Genomic DNA, 24,277 nt, shown 5'->3' on the forward strand with positions numbered 1-24,277 from the left:
ATGAAATGTTTATACATGAAATTAATGAAGGATACACTTTATATTCATTTTAATTTAATTAAAACAGGTATAGAGTTACATCATCTGGAATCAATACAGTTTGATGGTGGTAATTTTCAAATAGCAACTCATAATAATATTTTTACATATTATAAAATTTTTACATATTGCCAATTGTAGTAGATTTAGTGGAAGATTTTGCAATTGCAATATATGCACTTATTGAAATATTTTAAGTTCTACACATCTATTTATTTTATCTTTAAGAAATGTTTAACTTATCTATTCAAAATTTCTTACAGGGATTGCAACCATAGTTACTAGAAAATTATTCAGCTCCAAATGAATTATTATCCATTATATTAAAGAGAAAAAAATCAAAGGTCATTTTGAAAAAAATTCACAAGTAACAACTTCATATTAATTCAGTAATTTACTTTGCAATTGTCATCATAGTACTTGCATTTTTACTTTCTCCCAAACAAAATATATGTTATACGTCAAAAAACCAAATTTTTTTGCACTAACCAAATTTTTAGTTAGACTATAGAAGCAATTCTTAGAATCTCATCTATAATTTTTATTTCAGCATTGAAAACATACCATGTTTATAGGAGTGAATTTTACTTATGTGTAGTAAATACATTGTTATATATAATTTTATATGATAAGACATTCAAATAAGTACCATTTAATTATAACTAAAACATTATTAAATGCCATTTGTATTAATAAATACAAAGAAAATATTAAAACATGCATTTTCTTTTTTGGGTACATGCTAAGTGTTTAAAGCAAGTTCCTGCTAGTATTTTCACATTTGTCTTACATTAACTATAGTTAAAACTTTTCTTTTTCTATCACATGTTTTCTCTTTCTCACCTGTGGATACATAGGCATAAGTAAGTAAATAATATCACTCTAATAGAAGAGCATTAGAAAAATAGATGCAATAGAATAGATTAAGTGCTATTTTGCTGTATATACAGTGATCTTCATCTTTTACCATGGAGTCATTTACTTTTAAAAGGAAAGTTTTATCTTCTACATCCAATTTTCTTTTCATGGCATGAGCTTACAACAAATGTTTCCAGTGATAGTATGTGTCTTCAGAGAGGGGTTTAAAAAGTCTCCTTTAAAAAAAAAATTTTTTTTTAATTAAAATATTCTTAGATTTATTTTGAACAAAAGTGATGTGATATCATTATATCTATCTTTTTTCCTCAAGAAAAATCAAATCAAGAAGAAATTTACACAAAACAATGGCCATACACTGTCAAGTCCAGAAATTCCTGCCAGATTTTTAAAAGTGGTTTTTGAAGATTAGGAAAGATAGAAGTGTTTGCTCTCTGTTCAATCCAAACTGTCTGTTCTTCCTGAATTCTTCAGGTAGTCTCGATACTCCAGGTCCACCTGTGAGAATTCTTTCTTAAAGTGTGTAACTTTGCCAAAGGACACGTTAACAACTTTGGCTTTATGTATCATTTTATTGCCTAATCAGTCACACTATTTTTCAATATAACTATTTAATTTTTATTCAGAATATTTCTCTTTTATTTCATTCCTGCTAAGTGGGTAAATATTAAACATTAACTAAAATAAATGTTTGTTTTGGGGGCTTAAGAGTAAAACCTAATGAGAACTATTCAAAGCCATGTATCACCCAATCTTACTTGGAGAAGGGTCCAAATGCTTTCATTAGAAGCACTTTATTTGTGCTTTTGATGTATTCTAATTTATTTATGACTCACAGTCACGCATGACTTAGTATCTATGCATGAGTAAATCATTCTGTGATATCAAAATAATGTTATTTTAACAATATTTTCATTAATGTGAGTCTTGATTAAACTTTCATCCAGATTATATTCTGAGAAAATATCAATAACTCTTCTTCTGATTAATATTACTTCATAATGTCTTAACACTAATTAAGCATAAAATTTAAACAGAAGAAAATCATCCCTGTCAAGATTCTAGAACCAATTCACTTTCTCAATTATGATTTTGAACTGAGTAAGAAAACCATTCCCAACTGTCTTAGGGACATTAATTATTTTAATCTGGAGAATAGAATAGCCCTTTCTGTATTATCCTGCAAATTTTGTCTCATATAGGTGATTAGCTCTAGGATAGAATTACTGAGATGAGAGATAATGAACAGGTATTTAATCAAATACAGCTAAGCATCTTTTATGCATAGCAGGCATCCTTGAGCATCCTCAAGTAAGGCAAAGTATATGAAATCAATAGCCAAGATGCTGGTCTTCAGTTTGAAAAATTGTGATTTACACATGACTGAACTGTTATGTGTGGATATGGATATTTTGCTGTATCAAACTAACAAAATGAAATAAAACCAAAAGACACAGAACACCCCCAAAACAAAAAAATACTCCCCCAAAACAATCTAGAAATAGACACTTTGTTTTTTAATCATAATTTATCATTCTATTCACAACTATGAAGATTTTTCTGCCCTGCCTTTCTGAGAATAGGTACTTGTAAGTAATATCTTTGCTTCAGTAGATTAGTGTTGTTTGTCCTATATTTTGAAGTAGTTATGAGAACCATAGAAACATCTTTCTCTTAAAAGTTATGTCACAACTTGTTTCCTTACATTTCATTATCTTCTTTTCTTTCAAGTCTTTTCCTTCTCTACCATTTTCAACAAAGCAGGGGAAATAACTCAGTCTCAGAAGACAGAAAACATCAAGACATGATGCCCTTTTCTTCCAATTCTATTGAGGCTCACAAGCCAGCTCATGTAGACGGATCACTTAAAGACAACCAACAGAAATCTGCAAGAAAATTCACATTTCTATCTGATGAGGACGCCTTAAGTACCCACAATCCCCTTTATAAGGAAAATGTAGGCCAAAGAGCCACACATTTAGACTTTTCACTGAGAACAGATTTTGTAGACCCATTTTTACCCAAAACAGGGGCCAAGAGTGCATCTCTGAGAAGCCCAAGAGAAAAGATTCAGAGGTTGTGGAGTCAGTCAGTCAGCTTACCCCAGAGACTGATGAGGAAAGTTCCAAATAGACCAGAAATCATAGATCTGCCACAATGGCAAAGCACCAGGCAGAAAGCCGAAAATGATATTTCCGAAAGTCATCCAAACAAAAGAGATAGCAGCAATCCTCTGCTTATAAATGAAGACGTAAATTTGCCAGAGAAAGAGGAAGTAAGACAAGGTGAAACACTGATTATAAAAGGAACAGAACAGTTGAACAGAACATATCTCTCTTCAGACTCTTCATTTTGCTCTCCCAGGTCTTCCTTCTCCTTCTCTACTTTGCCAACTGTCTCAAGAACTGTGGAGCTCAAATTAGAACCTAATGTCATCACATCTCCTGCTGCCTGTTCTTTGGAACCTCCTACTCCAAGATCTTGCTTTTTAAATTCTCCACTCTCTAGGAGAGAGACGCCCACTTGTTTGTTAACCAATGAACCCCAAACAAATATTTCTGACAATTTTTCCCATTCATCAAGCATCTCTCCTCCTCCCTCTCCCTCTCCTCCTCCTCCTCCCCCTCCTTCTTCTCCTGCTCCTCCTGCTCCTGACCTTACTCCTTTTTCTCGTCCCCGTTCTCCTCCTTCTTCTGCTATCCCTCCTCCTTTTCCTCCTCCTCCACCTTATCTACTATCTGTTCCTACTTCTGTTCCCCCGACTTCTGTACCTCTTTTACCCTCACCTCCAACTTTTCCTCCACCACCACCACCTCCTCCTCTTCCTTGTCCACTACCTCCTTCAGCTTCATTTCTATCCACAGAGTGTGTTTGCATACCAGCTATTAAAGGCACTACCAACATAACATCTGCCAAGGAAATTAAATCCTCTGTGACAAAGCTATCAACCTCAACAGCAGTGTGTAATGCACACCCTCAAAGGAAACCAAAAGGCATCCTCAGACATGTTAAAAACTTAGCAGAACTTGAAAAGTCAGTAGCAAACATGTACAGTCAAATAGAAAAAAACTATCCACGCACAAGCATCTCAGAACTGCAAAGTGTTTGCCCTTCAGAGGTAACAAATATGGAAATCACATCTGAGCAAAACCAGGAAAGTCTGAACAATATTGTTGAGGGAATTGAAAATCAATCTTACAGTCAATCTACTTCACTGTAATGCTGTTTTTCATATTTTAATAGGGCAAGTCTTTTGTTGATCATAATCTTCAAGTTGAACATCAAATCTGAACATCGAAGAAGATTCTATTCTTTTACCCCAAACTCAATGCAATGCAGTTTTTCCTCATTTTTAATTAAAAAAATTAACCTCATCATAACTAACTCATATGATAGCTGTACCTTAATTTTTTTAACTACAAAGTAGCATTATTTGTTCTACATTTATTTAAAAAGTAAGTAATTTAAATCCATTTTTAATGGGAATATGTGGGCATGAAAGTTAAATATTCAACATAAACGAAAAGCATGTCTATCATGTTGTTGCAGTGACTTTTGTATTTATTTTTTGATCATAGTTTTATATGAAAGTTCCAAGAAAAAAGCAGACTGTAAGAAATAAGCTAAAGTGATAGCATAGGTTCTGTTGCTTTCTTGAAACCTATGTATTTGGCAAGAAGAAATACTACCAAAGTAAAATGTTATGTAACTAGGAATGTAGGGGATGACATAGATAAGGTATTTCAAAATAAATCCCAGGTGCTATAATATGTAGTCATATGCTTTCTTATAAAAAAAATCCTTTACTCTGGCTTGCTTTTATCTTACTAGTATACTTATGGATTTGATAAATATTTTACTTTATTCAACTGCTGTCTTATTCTATTTATTTTTCATTGTGTTTTCCCTTTTCCTCTTTATAATGGAAATAAATTTTGAGTTTTTGACTTTTGTAAAACATTTCTTGTTCCAACAGATGTTTAAAGTGCTATATAAGTTTGCTTGTTCACATTATTATATCATCTTCTTAATTATAATTTTATCACGAGTCTCCTTTAAAAATATTTACTTATCTCCAGTTTAATAAATAAAATACAATGAATATTTGGTGAACTATCATCAGGTTTATATAGATCTGTGCTCTTTATTTTAGACAAAGAAGATAAAAATGTATACTCTGGGAAGACATTGCTATAGTGGGAGTAATTGTTCTAGTATCTTAGAGCTCAGTTTACTAAATTTTTAACAGCATCACCTAAGCTAAGAACTATCTTCTTACCTTCTTTAGGAAACCTTCACTTAAAATGAGCTCAATTTGAGCTCAAATACTTAGGCACATAGATAGACAATAGGTAGATAGATATAGATAAATAGAAAGATAGATAGATAGATCTATGCAAGTAGATATATGACTAAATAGATGTATCTATATACATGTATCTATCTCTCTATCTCTATCTATCTATCTATCTATCTATCTATCTATCTATCTATCTATCTATCTATATAATAGTACATGATGTCAAATATATAATATGTGATCACCAAGTAATTGCTTTGCTTTTTCCCATGAAACATATAGAATAAATTTTCTTTACTGGAAATTCTCATTTTGAATACCAGCATAGTTATTTGTCTTAAGAGTTATAATATTTTAGAAGATATAGGTCTTCACATAGAAAGATACAATTCTGAAATACACGCCAAAGTCATGCTAGATAATTACTATTGTAAGCATACAAGTGGAGAGCCCTAAAGTGAATCATTTCAAATGTTTTGTTCAACTCTTATATTATTCGACATTTCTTCAAGAATTTGATCTGGCATTCCTAATTAATAAGATCAGATTTTAAAAATCTGTAAGTCTAATTATTTTTTTTTTAGCCCATCTGCTTCAGATTCTTTTCATCCAAATCAAGAGTAATTTCTTTCTTGGGGTTCTTGAACATGATTTTTTTCTCTCTTTCACTGAAAAACTTCAGTCGGAGTTTTTGTTGGCAGCTGGTCATATGCATGAGAACTTGTGCTATTTGGCGGACTCTGACAAGGTATTATTCACAATTGTGTAAGACTTTAATGTGAGTGTGTGTTTTTTAAGTTGATTTTTACCAACTTCTTGCAAATGTATAGTTTAGAAGTTCTTGATAATCTCTAAATAGTGACAAAAGAAATATAAGATATTCAAATAATATTTTTGTGAGAATATCTATACATAGCTTTATTAAATTGTTATATTGTCTTATTTTCTATAATATTTTTATGGTATCTGAACAATCTACGAGTTTTATCAATACTCTGTACTATTCAAATGAAAAAATATATACTTGTGTTTTATATTTAATTCAGTCTTTTTTGATTCATTGTATTTGGAGTTTCCTGACATCATCAGAAAAATTAGTTAAAATATCTTCTATGAAAGACTTTTAAGTATTATTTGAGTATACAAGCCTAAATATTCTTCCTCTTCTCAATGCATAACTCCCCATAACCTGGCATCCTACTTCTGGAAGAATACCTTTTTTTCTAGATTTATCATGATCCAATTAGTACATAATAATTATTACTAGATACCTTATTTCATGACATAAGCAAGATCACCATACATTTGTTTTTATTGTTAAAAGTAAACTGTAATACATGCAAATAGTATAAAATGAATAATTAATACTCGCTGGTTATAACTGCAGAAAAAGATACATTAATATTATATGAACTGGTTTTATAAATACCAAAAGTCATGTTTTGAAATTGCACAGATAATGATAAATAGTGATTCTGTTATGTGCCTCTTTCAATGACTTTCGACCCCTGAGCTAAGACCAGTAATGCTCAATAACCAAATAAGAGGACAAAAATGTTAATGGAAACAGTATTGTTTATCAACTGATATATGATTTTCCACATTTATGAAAAATATTCCTAATAAAAGGAATCAGTTGAAATATTCTAAAAGATAAAGTCTAGCCAGGCTCGGTGGCTCAGCCTGTAATCCCGCACCTTTGGGAGGCTGAGGTGAGTGAATTGCCTGAGCCCGTGGGTTCGAGACCCGCCTGGGCAGCGAGACCTCATCTCTACAATAAATCAAAAAATTAGCCTGGCATGGTAGCCGTGCCTGTAGTTCCAGCTACTTGGAAGGCTGAGGCGGAAGGATCGCCGGAGCCCTGCAGGTTGAGGCTGCGGTGGCCGGGAGCGGCCACTGCACTCCAGTCTGGGCGACAGAATGAGACTCCAACTCAAAAAAAAAAAAAAAGGATAAAGTCTATATTTGGTTTAATATTTGATATAAGGTATGTGACTCGATTATCACTTTAAAACCTGTATACAAGCTTTCTCTACTTTAATTCTATCTAATTTAACATTTGAAAATGTCTAAATTTTTAAAGGCCCTCAAAGTATTATCATTATTGGCAGAACCATATAAATACTCTGTGAAATTTACTACTGAACCATTTTAAATAATAAAGATTAAAAGTAAGTATTGTATTAATTTTATTTGAAGCAGTTTCAATGTACAATGTATTAACCACTTAAGATTCTTTCTGATAAACAGATATCTTGTGAAAGCCTAGAGATTAAAAAAAATTCTACACTGATTTTTTGTTGGACTTTGAGAATTATGCATGTACCTCTTCATAATGGATCTTCAATACACTTGTTTATTAATTCTGCAAAACATGGTTGACAGCATCCGTTTAGCATTTTAGATCATCTTTTGATAAGTAATTAATAAACAGAAATTTTTATTATTAGCAATACTCAATTTTGAAAATTGTATACTCTTTTTCTTTTCTCAAGTACAGTTGAAGAACCATGAACTTTATAAATATTTATGTAATATTGAATATTTGGCTAATATATTTTTAAAAACATTTTTACTTTATTTTCAATAATGTAATTGGTTATTTAAAAATATGCAGTAGATTGCATTAAATATTTTTAGAATCAAGTTCACAAAAACAGAAAAAAAATCTTAAAATAATTTGGAAGAATATATTCTAGTCAAGGAGATACATTTCATCCTTATTTATTGCATTCCTCATGTATAAAACACATCTCTTCCTCCAAGGAGTATCTTATTTGTATCAAGACTTGTGTAGAACAGAGATCTTGTAGAATATTTGTTTAGACCAATTGATAATAACAGTCAAAGTGTATTGTTACACACTTTTGAGATAAAAATAGATGTTGCACGTTTTGTTGTCGTATAGAATGAGGATCTGTAATGATCATTATTTTAGAAATGCAGGCATGAAGCTCTGATAATACAGTTTTGATAATATCACAAAATATATTTTCCACTGAGATAGTTTTGTAAAAATTTCCTTCTCAGCTTTTCTCTGATTTTTTAAAAGAAGCCCTTATCTAAAAATTTATTTAATATGAAAATCCAAGATGTTTAATACTGATTTCTTTATTTCTGCCTTGCAGGAGAGGTTATACATCAGAGGTAAGGGCCTTATGGTGCTATATCAAGCTTACTAGGAAAATATGTGTGTGATAGGGAAGACTAGTGTACATTCTTTTGAAACTAGCTTATTTTTCCTTATTCCAATAAACACATATATTTATGTTGTGTTATTTATTTTCTTTTATAGATATTGCTTTCCTATCTTGAGGTTTTTAAGTGTGTTCTTCATTAGGGAAACAAAAGTCAATTGCTTACCTTTTTAATGATAAATTTCCTTTGTCCTGAATTACTATTACTCTATATTGTGACATTCCCTCAACTTGTTTCTCCAAAGCTATAAATATAATTTAGACACTATAGGATTACTTAGCTTTTGTTCTTTTTGCCAGTCCAAGACTCCATTCTTTTACTATATTAAAACTTGGGATCTTAAAGATTGAAAAGAAAATCAGACTATTAAAAAGTTCTAGATTTTCTATTGTGTGTGTTAGACTCTCAGTCTGCAGAGAACATACCGAGTAGTCTGGTGAATAATATTTGGCTAGCAATACTGCAAGTGATGTTATCAATGAAGTCATTGTGAACCTACCTTGATTTAGCATACACCTTCTTAGCCATGTATATGTCCTAATTGTATATTATCTACTTGGTTTTAGATTATAATGCATAAATCCTAGATCATGTGAAAATTAAGTTAAATGTTTCTATAAATAACTGATTTTCAGGGATGCTTAGATTAGATAACAAATTGAGTCAGAGTATCTTTAAAGTAAACTTTCTTTCTCTTTAAATGAATAATATAAATAGACTAACTCACAAGTGTATTATAAAAAGGCTATCTCTTTAGTCAAATTGTCCTATTGACCAATTTGAACACATGATTTTTGTTCTGGAACCTTGCTACCTATCTTACCAATGTTTACTTTAAGGTATGTGTAGTTTAACTATTTTCTTCCAAAGAATTGATAACACAAAATTTTAATTGTATATCTTGTTCCCTTCTGGTTAAGGTCTGTGTTATAATGAAATAGATGAATAGAGACTGTTTCCTTTAAATAGGTACAAGTGAAAGAAGGAAATGGTAGGAGGCAATTCCCACTAAATCTGAAAATGAACAGTTTCCAAATCAAAAAAGACTTTAGGAAAACATGCTTAGCACTTTAATGCAACAATTCATATTTTTCTAAGAAATAAGAGTAATGGGGAGCATGTCTTAAATATGATGAATGCATTACAATTATATCATTGTGTATGTTCCACCCTTCTTCCCAATGAACCTGATAATATTTAACATGACTGGAGAGAAAAAAAGAGGGCGATTAAAAACAAGGTTAAACTTGCTAAAAATAATTGCGTGACATTTAAAGTACCTTTAGAAACATAAATAACTCTTTATACCATGAAGCTAAAACAAAAATATTATAGATTCCTGTTTATTAAGTTTATTAAATCATTGTTAATGGAAACAGTGATAAAATTATTACAAATGAATGATTTCATGTTACAATATAAAGAGTTAGCCAAAATGTTATTTAATGTTTTGGTAGCTATCATAAGATTAATAATCCCATGGAAACCAGTTTTAAGCTGTCGCCTTTTTTTTCTTTCTTCTCAATCATAATCTATCTTTTCCACCTGAATTATTTTCTAAATCTTTTTCTATTTTAACTTCCTTTGGCAGCAACAACAACTGCTGAGGCCTTCTCTTCTTAAACCAGAGGTATCAATTTTCATTTTCTATTCATCCTCACTGAGTCTTCACAAAACTTTTATGTGACTCTAAAATCCATCTGACACGTAGCAGAGTGGGTGTCTGCCAACATGGAATACTTGTATAAGAGAGATAAAAGGTGGTTTCAAATTAAAATATTTTTTTTTAAAACAGGAAACCAACATATCTTCTCTCCATGACTTGCTGGTGGCTCAAATTCCAAATTTTTAGCTTCATTGTCCAGTATTAGACAAATAAAGCCTTTGCTTCTGGTTTTTAAAAAAGCCATCATTGAATGATGTTACTCGTCTTAGTGAATCTGAATTCATCAGATCTATTTCTGGGATCAGATTTAGATTGTGCAAGGTTAAAAGAAAAAATGCTAACATCTCTACTGAAATATCACTTCATGTGATTCAAAATACTACTTGAGACATGCTTATTTCAAATTGTCTAAGATGTTTTCTTCTTCAATGTGAAAAAGATATTGAGTTACATAATAAATTCAGAGTTATATAATAAATGCATATATTTTTATTCATTTCTTATGTTTCTATACTGTCAAAAGTTAAAAAAAATAAAAATGAGAAAGTTTTAAATATTTTTTCCTTTGGCAGATTTGGGACTATAAAGCTACACTTATGAAATTTTTATTCCTTTTCCTTAAGCACAGAATCTTAACTTTGCTAAAGAGAGACATTTCTTGGTTTGAATTTATTCCCCGTAATCTGGAGGTCGAGTGGCAGAAATATTCAACTTCTATCAGATTTTTAATATCAAAAATTTCCATGGAGAGGGCTTCATAAACAACTGAATTAGAAAACTCAGAGTTAAAATCCAAATGTCAATTTTTGGATTCAAGAACTCAGTCAACTTATGCATCCTCCTGAACATCAATTTCATTGTCTAAAAAATATGAGCAGTGATATATAAAGGATAAGTTCCTAACTCAGACTAAAATGTGGCAGAAAGAAATTCAGTAAATGTTAGTTACTATTGTTTTTGTTTGTATCTATATAAATGTTTGTTATATTAAGATACTAAGTTAATACTTTGTCTTCTCTGTGTGATAAGCAAAAGTAAATTTCAAAAATAACATTATATATTTTGATCTACCATATATTGCCTTTTACTATGTTACTTTGCATGATTTTCTAAAATCTCAGTTTCAACAACTAAGAGAATGTTAACCGGGACTATGTGGAGTTGCAAAATGAGCCAGCGTAACATTAATTGTTTAGGTAGACTCCTTAGAAATCTTACTGGTTACCAAGTCCTACCTACTTTTTTTTTTTTTTTTGAGTTGGGTCTCACTCTGTCGCCCAAGCTGAAGTGCAGTGGCATGCTCACGGCCACCTCAGCTTTGACCTGCTGTGCTCAGACAATCCTTCCACCTCAGCCTTCCAAGTAGCTGGAACTACAGGCGCACGCCACCTCACCCAGCTAATTTTTTGTGTGTGATTTATTGTAGAGCCGAGGCCTCACCAAGTTGCCCAGGTTGTTCTCAACAAAACCCCAGGCTCAGGCAATCCTCTCGCCTTGACCTCCCAAAGTGCTGGGATTACATTTTATTTTGAAGGGATAATGCCCTGCTCATCATTCATGGGTAGTCTAAGCATCCAAAAGGTACCCTTCAAATTGTTGTCTTCTGTTAGTTCATATTCCTCTTAACTCAGAACATCACAGTGGCTGATTTAATCAAGGACTATCTTACTTCTCACTGAATTTCCTGGGCTCCTATAACCACCCCCTTTATCTTTTTTATATTTTTAAAATAATTGATGATAGATATATTTTGTAGCTAGCAAGAGGTGAGCATTATTCTCCCTCAAGAATTAAAAAACAACAACAACTATGTCTCTAAAGGAAATTCTTTAGTTCTAACTTCTAAAATCTGAAATCTACTCAGAGGCATTATTTCTTCATAAATATTTGCCTAAAAATTTATTTTCTATTCTTTATTATTACCAAATGTTGTGAAAATTCTACTTCAAAATCATCTTAAGTTATTTTCTCAGTTTCTGCATGTATTAGATTAAACGTGTTGGTCAAGCAATTTAAAAATATTAGTTATGAGATCTAATTTTTTTCATTTAAAACAGTATCATTCTATTGAGTTTTAGATGCTTCAAAAGTCTAAGGTCATCAATATGAAACATATTGTTTTCCAAAGTTGTTATTTTGAATAACTTAAATCTAGACTTTAACTTAATCTCAATTTCTTTCTCATCTTTCTTAACCTCATTCCCCTACTTCAACCTTTCTGTGATGAAATTTTTTTTTGGCAAGATAAAATCTACACCCATAAAAATGTGGAGATCATACTATACAGATAGATGAATTTTTGCAGAGTGCACATGACTAACTCTTCAGAAGCCCCTCCTGTGTCAATTCAGATATTAGTTCTGTTCGCCTAACCACTCATATGACTTTGACACAGTTCATCTATTTTTGAAGTTTGTATAAGTGTAATAATACAGTATGCTTTATTTGTATCTAATCTTTTTTGCTCATAATCTGCTTGGGAGATTCATCTTTGCTGGTGTGTTATGTAGTAGTGTGTTTCTCTCATAGACTTTTGCATTGGTTCCACTTTTTGACTGTTATGGATCATTTGTTCCATTCATAAATGTACATATTTCTGATGGGCAAATAATTATAAATTGAATTCATGTTAAAAACGGGTGTGCATATATTTTAATGAAATACTATTGACAAACATTTCTGAAGGGATTTTTCCAATTCCTAATCTTTCCAGAAATGTCTCAGAGTTTGAGTTGTTCCTTATCCCTGCCAATACGTGTTATTACTAATCTATTTATTTGCATTTTTATTTTAGTCATTCTGGTGAACAAGGTATACTAGTTTTAACATCAAAATTGGACTTCTTACAATAGGTTAATAAAATATTTGTAAACTGCAAAGCCATTAGGTAGTATATTAGTATAGTAGAGGTATTACAAACTTCAATAACTATGGAATTTGAGGAAGTAATGTAAGTAAATAGAGTTTATTAGATGCCAAATAATAGTGAATGACAGACTCCATGGTGACTATGGGTGTGGATGAAGAACAGTGTGGTTAGGGATACTGCCTTAACCCGGAGCAAATGTGCTTGTTGCAAGGAGTATCCAACCAACTAGATTCTCAGATGTAAAGACATGTCAAAATATGCACTTTGGAAGGTGGAGGTGAGAGGACTGCCTGAGCTCAAGGGTTAAAAGATCAGCCTGGGAAATTTGAAAAGACCTCTTCTCTACAATTATAGATAGATAGATAGATAGATAGATAGATAGATAGATAGATAGATAGATAGATAGATAGATAGATAGATAGATAGATAGATAGATAGATAAACTGGGTTTGGTAGCACATTTCTGCAGTTCCAGCTACTTGGAAGACTGGTGGAAGGATTGCCTGAGAGCAGAATGGTGAGGTTGCAGTAGCCTTGAGCATGTGACTGCACTCTAGCTTGCGTGACAGAGTGAGACTATGACTCAAAACAACAACAGCAACATCATCAACAACAACAACATGTAAAATTATGATTCTGTATTGCCATCATTTTACTTTTCAAGAGAAACCAAAATCCATACTTTGGGTGGTGTTTCTGATTAAAATTGTTGACAACTAATTTAATTTTAAAAAACAATATTGCCCAAACCTAGCACAACAGGGGCCATTGTCCATATCTATGATGTGGGCTGTAAATTTTCTCATTTTTTAAGTGATGCATTTATGCCCTCAGAAGAGGACATTTTTTTCCTCCAGACTCATTACTATACAGGGATTGGCAAAAGTAATTCTTATAAATAACAGATGATCTTAGAAATAAATACTAATTCATTTTTCTGTGGGAACATATGCTTTTTTCTTGCTTCAGTGCAAAATTAGTTTGGTTATCCTTTTGATATTTAATCTGCTTAACATGTTAAAATAAAATTTAAAAGAGGAATGTAAGGACATTGCATTTAATAGTTATTGAAAACTCTTTTAACATGTACGTTTCAGGGAAACCTCTTTTTGTAAGAGTTGAGCTAAACAAAAATCGATATTTTTTTAGTTTAGAACTGGAAACTTGAAAGGGCCTCTAACAGACGTCCTTTTGGTTTTTTCTCTCTGAAAAGCCTTACATTTAGAATTAACAATATGTTTTGAAATGTACTCATATTTGGGAAATATCACACATTAATGTAAATTCTTATATATGTATAAAATTTTTGTCAGATGATTTTATTGTAACAGTTTTAATGAATGGAAAAACACTATGTACAAGACAACTGTCAGTGAGAAGATGGAAATATGCTGAAGATAATGTTATAATTTTTCTCAAAGATAAAGTCATTTACTAATGAATATAAGTAAAATAGATTAAAGTATTAACTGTCTATTGATAATTTTAAAAGATATCCAGAAACAACTGAAAATGTTCACCTGCAATTTAATAGATTTACCATTAGGAAAAAATTACTTTTCCCCCCTCAGACCTGAAAACATGAACTTGTTTTGTATAAATATTTACAGCCACTTGTAATTTGTAATTTTAAGTACTCTAGCTAACACTTTTAATTAAAGTTATTTTCTCAAGAGTATTTCAAATTCTAGGTGTCAAAATCTGATTTTGAGTTGAAGTGTGTTAAGAATTTGTTTTCAAATGCAGTTTCTTTTTTTGAATAATAGGAATTATCCATGGAATCTGGAATTGATCCTGGCCAGGAATATGGACAAGATTATTACAGTTATGAGCATGGGTACATCTTCAGATTTTTTATTCAGAATCTTATTGTAATATTTTATTAATAATAGGGAGTTATTGAATTATCATTACTAAACATTTGTTTTTAAATGTCATTTCATTAGTTTAATATCTGAAAATGAGTGATACATCTAGCATTAATTTTTATCAAGTTTTAATACTTTTTTCTATATTGAGTTCTGTATTGATGTTTTATATTGACATTGATTGCAATTCTAGAAATGTGGTAAAATTATTCAAGACCATTTAAATAAGAAATATAAGTCAAACATATTTGCTCAATTTCTGAATTCACCATTTCTTTCATATGAGATGTTTAACATTTTATCCAATCAGTCAGCCTAAAGTTTTGCATAAGTGCAGTTAAGAAACAGAAAATATTCTTCAGAAAGCAGAAACAAGCATTTCAAAAGCCATTTATACAAACACAAATTAACCACTTTCAAAATATACAAAAGAAAAATGTAGTGACCGTCACAGACCACGTTTGAAGCAAAATTTTAATGTAGAGACATAGACTTTATGTTCTAAATGAGCTGTTTACTTAAAAAAAAAAACTATTTTGTGTCCTAGCTTCTTCAGCTGATAGAGAAGCAATATGCCATTTTCTTCATTCTATCTTTTCCCCAAAACTTATATCTGAAATAACTCAACTCTCTTTATTGTTATTCCAGGATACCATTATGGCAAAAATCATTGGTCATCAGGTAGTAGTACTTACTCTTTAGTTTTGTAATTAATTTACAAAGAGTCTAGTAGGTGCCGTACAAATTTCTGTTGACTGAATGGTGGAGAAAAAGAAGAAAAAGGAGGTCATTCATGGTTGATTCTGTACAGATCACATGACAAGATGTTTAAAGTTGTAAGTTTATATTACAGGTATGAAATGCCTCAATATGGAAGTCGCCGTCGATTGTTACCACCAGCTGGACAGGAGGAATATGGTGAAGTGGTTGGTGAAGCTGAGGAAGAATATGAGGAGGAAGAGGTAATTACTATAATTTTATTATGTGAGGTAATATTCCAAGAACAGTGTTTATTAACCCTATATGCCTAGCAGGTTATAGAACACTTCAACTTTCAGAAAGTCTATTCATTTAGTACTTGTTTTCTATAGACTTTTAGTAACACAGACCATCTTTTTGCCTTGACTGTGGAGGAAAATTAACTTTAAGTAGTTTCGTTTATTTCCTTCCATAAAATTTTGAACATTTGGAAAAAAACTACAGTAAAATTTATGTTTTCTAAAATTCTCATGTTGCTCTGTAAAGATAATATTATAATCAAATACATTTTTTAAATTCTGCAAAACAATGGTTACTTTTTTGATGATACATTATTAAGCAGAACTAAAAATCATGAAACATACAGCCTCCATTATTCAATTATTAGAGAAAAATGAAATATTTTTACTAAGGTTTTGAAGACATTGTGCAATTTATGTTTAAATTAGTATGAGTCAGCTAGGCACAGTGGTTCATGCCTGTAATCCCAACACTTTGGTAGGCCAAGGAGAGAGGATTGCTTGAGCCCAGGAGTTCAAGACCAGCCTGGACAACATAGCGAGACCTCATCTTTAAAAACCAAAAGAAAAAAAAAAAACCTTAAACAAACAAATAAATTAGCATGAGTTATTTCTGTCAAACTCTTGTACTTTGCCTGCAATATTTATTTGGCAAATATATTCAACCACAACAATAACAAGTGAATGTCACTGTAGCTTTAAACTGTGCAAAATTTAATAAAACAGTCAAATTTTGTATAAAATATGATAAACTATCATATTTCCTAGATCATTTACAATTCTTCGACTATAGTTAAAGGAAATACATAATACTATTAAGAAAAGTCAAGGTATAGGAGAGGGAAGAGGCAATAATTATTATTTTTTTCTTTGATTTAAAATGCAAAATAAACTTTGAATAACAAAAGAATGGAGATTATTAGATATTGGTATAATAAAGTTTAAGTAAAAATAAAATAATTTACTTTCTCTTAAGTACCTTCTGTCTATATACAGTAGATACTTTTTTAATTGTTTTCTTAAACCAGTTATGTAACTTGAAGCTATCACCCTGCAGATTCACTCCTACTTAACTTATGTGGGACAAGGTCATATCATAACTATCCCAAAGCTGATACTTCAATTACATTTTTTACAATTTTCAGGAAAAGCCAAAGAAAATTAAAAAACCAAAAGTTGAAATTAGAGAGCCTAGTGAGGAGGAAGAAGTAGTCGTAACTATTGAAAAACCACCGGCAGCTGAGCCTACATACACAACATGGAAGAGAGCCAGGATATTTCCTATGATTTTTAAGAAAGTTAAAGGATTAGCTGAGAAAAGAGGTGTCACTGACCTTGAGGGTGAAGAGTGGCAGAGACGTCTTGAGGAAGAAGATAAAGATTATTTGAAACTAACTCTGGACCAGGATGAAGCTACAGAAAGTACTGTAGAATCAGAGGAGGAATCCTCAAGTGACTACACTGAATACAGCGAAGAAGAATCTGAGTTCAGTGAGTCTGAGACTACAGAAGAGGAATCGGAGTCAGAGACTCCCTCCGAGGAGGAGGAGGAAAGTTCTACTCCTGAATCTGAAGAATCTGAATCCACAGAGTCAGAAGGAGAAAAAGCAAGGAAAAATATTGTACTTGCAAGAAGAAGGCCCGTTGTTGAGGAGGTCAAGGAAGTCAAAGGCAGAAAAGAGGAGCCACCTGAAGAACAAGAAGAACCTAAGGTGGAAGAAGAAGAACACCCAGAAGAAGAAGAAAGTGAACTGACTCCTATGGAAGAATCTATAGACCTTGAAGGTCAAGATATTCCTGAGGTGGGCAGTGCAGAATCAGTTCCAGTGGAAGAAGGTGTGGAAAGTGAGGAGGAATCAGAATCAGGAAGTAGTAGCAGTAGTAGCGAAAGTCAGTCTGGAGGTCCATGGGGCTTTCACGTGCCAGAGTATGGCAGAAGCAAGAATGCAAATCAAAAGAAGTCTCCAGGAGTAAACTCTGAAGGTTACAACACAGCACTTTAAAAAAAGATTACAGTAGGTGGGAGTTTTGTAGTGGAGTGCTTTTGTGTGCAGTGCCTTCTGTGTGTTCTCTGAAATGACACTTGAAGAGGAGGAAATTGATCATGATTTTGACATGACTTAAGATGAGAAGCTTGCCAGAAAAGTGAATATATATGCTATCCAATTAGATTTAAATATTAGAATATATTAGAGTAAAACTGACTAATCCTGTCTCTGATTAGTAAATTGAAACACATCAATATTTACTATTCACTGTTAGGATTTTTGTTAATGCAATGTGGCATTATGTGTTATCAGGGATACTGTCTATTGGGATGGATGGTATATATACATATATATGTGTATATATGTGTATATATATATGTGTATATATATACACACACACACATATACATGTAATCTTTCAAAATAAATATTAGGATAAGCTGCAACAAATTAAATCTCTAACAATCCACTTTTGCATATATGTACATTTCAACTGGCAAAGGTATTATGAAAAATATCATGAACATGTTCAAATAAGCTTTTATCTGCCAACTTTAAATATTAGTAGTTTAGTGAAATAACAATTTAAAATTTAAAAATTATTAGACTTTCTGTTGTGATTATGAACTAAAGTGAATATTAAAAAAATGAATTGTAACAGTTATAAAATATTTTTCTGGGTAAGTAAACACAATGATTTTGAACTATAGATCTAGAAATCAGAATTATAGCTTACTCAGTGCAAAGTGTTGATAGTTCACGTATCCCATAACTACCATACTATTTTGAGAAAAATATAGTATTATTTAACCTTTGCTTTATGCCATTTCTAATGTTGACTGGTAAAAGAAAAATGAATTGTGAAAATGTCCATTGTGTTTCAATTACTTACACAAGTTTAGAATAATTAGCTTTCAGTTTTGTGTATTAATAAGTTATACAAGTTGGAAAGATATTTTCTTTTAACTTGACATATATCTATACAGCAAAATCCCAAAAAGCAGGATATTTCAAGTGAATAAAAGTTTTGGCAGTGAATGGACACAGAATTAAAAATTAGAGTCATGTTGGTTTATAAATACCTTTAAAATATTGGGAATAGAAGCATTAGTATGAACAGAATATACTAATGCTCTTCATTCCTTTAAATTTAACTTTTCTGAATAGTATAGCAGCTGTCAAACAATGAACTAGATCCTTAGTTAAATATAAATAATACAATGTATTTCCCCCTGTGGGAAGCAGTAACTTGCTTTAAAAGAATATACGAATTTTCTGAAATGTTTACTCCCTGACTCAGTAACACTTCTCTCAAACATTATTAGGCTCTAAAGCAGGAGTCCTCAACCCCAGGGCCACGGTCTGTGGTACAAACTGAGTGGTACAGCAGGAGATGAGTGGCAAGCAAGTGAATCTTCATCTGTATTTACAGCTGCTCCCCATCCCTCACTTTATGGCCTGAGCTCTGTCTCCTGTCAGATCAGCAGAGCAGAGACTCTATTGTGAACTGGGCATTCAGGGATGTAGGTTGCACACTCCTTATGAGAATCTAACGCCTGATGATCTGTGGTGGAGCTGAGGCAGTGATGCTGGCACTGGGGAGCAGCTACAAATACAGATTAACATTAGCAGTGAGGTTTGACTGCACAGAGACCATAATAAATTAATTACCTGCATACTCATATCAAAATCCTAGCAGCAAGTGGCAAGTGAGTTGACATACTTCAATTGTATAGCTGCATCTGGTAACAGGCTTTAAGTCAGAATCCAATGCTTATTTTGTCCACGCATTGCCCACCCATTATTTTCTTTACCACTTCTACCCACACCTCTTTTTTAAAGGTGAGTTGTATAATTATTTCATTATATATTACAGTGTAATAAAAATAGAAATAAAGTGCACAATAAATGTTATGCACTTGAGTAATCTCAAAACCATCTCCCCTACCCCACCTCCAGACCTCACCCATAGAATAATTTTCTTCTACAAAACTGGTACCTGGTGCCAAAGATGTTGGGGACTGCTGCTCTAAAGACAATAAAGAATTGGTTAGAATAAACTGATGTTACTAAAGAGTTGCATCCTTTCTATCTCTCTTGAGTGATTTACCTTTGATAGCTTTCTAAGTGTCATTGTTTTAGATTTCGCAGACATTGTAATCTTTGCCCTTTTCATTACTTTGATAATGACTTACATATTGTTGTTTATTTGTCAGTGGGCAAGAAAAAGAATGATCAAGTTAGTTGTTGATCGAGAGTATGAAACTAACTCGACGGGGGAAGACAGCGCTCCTGAATGTCAGAGAAACCGTCTTCTCAACCCTAATATCCACAGTAATATCAATGGCAATATATATATTGCACAGAATGGTTCTGTGGTGAGAACCCGCCGTGCCTGCCTCACCGATAACTTAAAAGTCCCTTCTCCTGTCCGACTGGGGAGGCATTTTAAGAAACTAGACAAGTTGGCAGTGACACATGAAGAGAATGTGCCCCTGAACACGTTATCCAAGGGGCCATTTTCTACTGAGAAAATGAATGCAAGACCAACTCTGGTGACATTTGCCCCTTGCCCTGTGGGGTCTGATAGTACAGCAGTGAAGCCACTGGGGAGCAGGCTGAAAAGCACAGTTGAACAGGAGTCCATGATTGACAATAAGAACATAAAAGAGGCTTTGGAATTTCATAGTGACTACACACAATCGGATGATGAAGAGCTATGGATGGGCCCCTGGAACAACCTGCATATACCAATGACAAAACTGTGACTGACTTTTTTACAAAGTTATTTTAATTTTTACTTCAGTTTTTAATAAACTGTGCTTTTTATTGTCACTGAAAAAAACAGTTCTGGAATTTATATCATGCACACAAGCTGAAACTTTGAACAATATGCTTTAAAATTTAAAAAGAGACAGATTTGCACTCACATTTGTATCAATTGCTTTCTCAGAAAGTCTTTTTAGACAGACTCTCAATTTACTAAATAACATATCATTTAAATATTTAGCTGTTTTGTTGGGTATGGGTTTTTTTCATTTTAATAAACAAAAAATAATTAACTAAGTAATAATTTATATTTTGCTTATTAACATAAATTACACTTCATGTCTGACTTCACAGAGCTTTTTTGGTACATGTAATTTTACTTTCCATAGGCAAATGAAGAAAAAACTAGAGAATTTTTACAGGTAATGAGTTTCTACTGTCAATACTGTCCTGATTTTTTAAATGAAAGGTGGAATTACAAAGTAATAGTAAATGTGGGAATCATCTGTAAATTATTTTAAAACATGAACTTATTTTTCTTATTGTTCAATATAAAGGTTTTTCAGATTTTTACATATATGCATATTAGTTGACCTTTTAAGGAACACTTGAAATCATATATCTTTTAATCAATATTTTTTACAGTCTTCCCTGGTGCTTTCCCACCCCCCCCAACATTCTATCCATATTATATATAGTAGATTATTTAATTTAGTCATTTGAAGTAATTTTTTTGAAGCAACACAGAATTCGAGCCCTTAACAAAAGCTTACAGAGTAGAAAAGGGTCAAATATGCAATAATATATCTTGAACCACAGTTTCAGTACTGAAGACATGTTATGGTCAGGGAAGTCTCACATTAATGCCACTGGACATGAATAGTTTATAAACTCATCATAAAATAATTTTGCAGGGTCAAGAATTTATATAATATGTGAATGCCTATGAAGGCTGAAAAACCATAACTTTAAATGTATTGCTGTATTTAACTCCTTCCAGCTTCAGTTTAATTATAGAATATTTTAATGCACATATTTATATGCCTAATGTCCAGAGCCAGAAAGTGATTGCTTGGGCATTTTTTTAAATAAAAAAGTTTTGATTTTCTACCATTGAACAAAGCACAGTGTTTCAGCACTAATAGAAATGAAACAATATCTCTTAAAAGAAAACTTGCCTTGTGTGTTACATACTTTCCAGATGTAAAAAGAATGAAAAAATATAGAATTTTTTTGGCATTAAAAGAATTCAGAATTCTACTGAATATGACTCAGTATGGTATAGATATAATTCACTTCAAATTTTGCACAGTATTGACAAAGTTCAGATTTTAATGAAATCCTCTCATGCATGTTTATTATATGGTTGAAGGATTAAATAACACACTATTATTTATTCCCCTCTCCCATGTTTCTCATTTTAAAAATAGTTTATTGTAATGCTGTTTCCTCATTTCCAAAGTGAATGAATGATATTGACACAAAATTGCTAACTTGTATGAGGAGTATTTTTTTTTCAGATTTCCAAAATCATTTGAGATCAAATACAGTAACATCTCATTTATCTGGTTTTATTGGAAATTAATGCATTTTATTTTCTTGTAAAAAAATTTAAAAAACAAAAGCTGTCAGCATTAACTAGGAGCTTGTTAGAATCATAGAACCATGCCCACATCCCCAGGCCTATTAAACAAGAATCAACACTTTTCATATGATTCTAAGGTGGTTAATATGTATATTTAATTTTGAAGAGCAATGATCTATACTATTGAACTCCAGGGTTTACTCCTTCAAGCACCAACATAATTGTGTTTAGTATAAAATATTTTGTGTAGAAATTAGATTTGCCAATTTTTTTTGCTATTAGCTCAATTAGAGATCATTGAATATAATTTAATATTTTCTTGATATCCCAAGACCTTGTTCTCTCAAGCAGCATTGCATGATATTCTCTCTATATACAGCTTTAGGTTCTTATTCTTCCTCCAAATTTTGGCTATGCTATTTAAACAATTTTGTTGTTATGCCTTTTTCAAAATTGTTATTTCACTTTAGAGCTTCTAATATCATGGTGGGAAAGTGTGTTTTTTGTTTGTTTTGCCTGTAAAAATCATGAAGCCTGAGATGAGAATCAGAACGTGGATTCAAGCAAAAATATGTGCTTCTCAGAAGCTTTCTTTGGACACTGCTAGGATCTGACCAGTGTTTTGAAAATCTGATGCTGACAGAAGACTGATTGCCTGATATATGAGAAATCACTGTATTTTAAAGTATAATTTTATTTTTGCCAAAAAAAGTGCAAAATTTTACTTGCTACCAAAAAACATGCAAAATTTTACTAGCAAAACATTGCAGATACATTTCAGCAATTTCAAGTTGGTCATTTCCATGAAAAAACCCCTGAGATTAATCTATCTTTTAGTGACTGGAGATAGTAAAAAGATAAGAAGTATTTACACAGAGGAAACAAATCAAATGTTTGATCAGTTTATTTTGAGAAAAGTATACAGAGAAGCATAAACATTACTAACTAAATAAATCTGGGCTAATTAAATAGTTATTTTGATTGAACTTTCACTATTCTATAAATTTCTGACTAAGGATTAAAACTGTGGAATCCAGGGGAAATACCCAAGTTTGTTTAATCTTAAGAGTACTTCATATAAATGCTGTTTCTATGTAAATGTTTATAAAGAAATTGGTGGTTATTTTCCTAGAAAGGAGTAGGCTTTTTTTTCTTGTTGTTCTTAATCAGCACCAGCTTTCAACCAGGTAGGAGAAACAGCAGGTCTTGACTGATCAAGATGAGCACAGAATGTTATAACTACAATATAGATAAACCAGTTGATTTCAGAAGGTCTCGTGGGCATTAAGGGAATGGACAGGAAGAATCAGGAGAAAATAGTCAAGATGATAGAGGGCATTTGTGAATCAATGACCTTCAAATCACAGATTCTAATCTCTCTCTCTAGAGTTGTTTTTATATTAATTACAGTCTTTGAGAGATGTCATAGAATTTCAACTATAGGTTGGCCAAAAGTATCTTTTTAAAATACAGGAAAAAAAAGTTTACCTTGAATTTTGTATGTGATATGTCATTCATGTTATGAGACCACATTGTTAACAGGAGTGTTAAAACATGTTATTTACTCTAAGTGGTCCTTCCAAGTGGGATACTGCAGCTACTATTAAAACATTGCTTAATAACATTTGCATACTATAGAGCCAGAAATAATTAAATATTGATTACTGGGGGAAGACAGTTTCTTTTATTTCATGAGCCTTGCTTTTTCTCTTCCTCTGCTTCACTTCTGCACTTTATACCATAAGTGGGATTTATATACCACTTCAATTAATTAGAAAAGTAGGCAGAAAGTGTTAATAATCTATTCTCAGGGCAGATGCCTATTGGTGCCTGCAAATAACATAGCGATAAGGCTGAGGGATTGGTTCAAAATAATATTGAAGACTTGTACTTTTTATTGATATGTTCTCTCTATTCTCCAAAGATATGTAAATTCCTTTGCTCTAATTATCTTACTTGTTTTCACATTAGTTGACCATGATCTTTACAATAAAAGTCTTTACTCTTAGATTGGTATTTTTCATTTCAATCTACTTTAAATTTAGGGTAAATTAAGCTCATGAATGGAAGATTTGAACACTGTCTACGGTTTGAAAAATTATCAACACATTTACTGCTCTC

The 24,277-nt window shown here is 31.9% G+C and overlaps 1 protein-coding gene across 1 annotated transcript in view; it reads left to right on the forward strand.

The window, feature by feature from the left end:
- Positions 1-4,135, forward strand: part of LOC103252525 (protocadherin-15-like) — a 34,547-nt gene extending 30,412 nt beyond the window's left edge. The window contains exons 6-7 of the mRNA XM_008051123.1: positions 897-902; positions 2,647-4,135. Coding sequence (XP_008049314.1) covers positions 897-902; positions 2,647-4,135 — 1,495 coding nt within the window. The remainder of the gene's footprint in view (positions 1-896; positions 903-2,646) is intronic.
- Positions 4,136-24,277: the final 20,142 nt, after the last annotated feature.

The sequence above is a fragment of the Carlito syrichta genome, unplaced genomic scaffold (assembly GCF_000164805.1).
Source record: "Carlito syrichta isolate Samal-C Ts95f unplaced genomic scaffold, Tarsius_syrichta-2.0.1 Scaffold165948, whole genome shotgun sequence".
NCBI classification, from domain to species: Eukaryota; Metazoa; Chordata; class Mammalia; order Primates; family Tarsiidae; genus Carlito; species Carlito syrichta.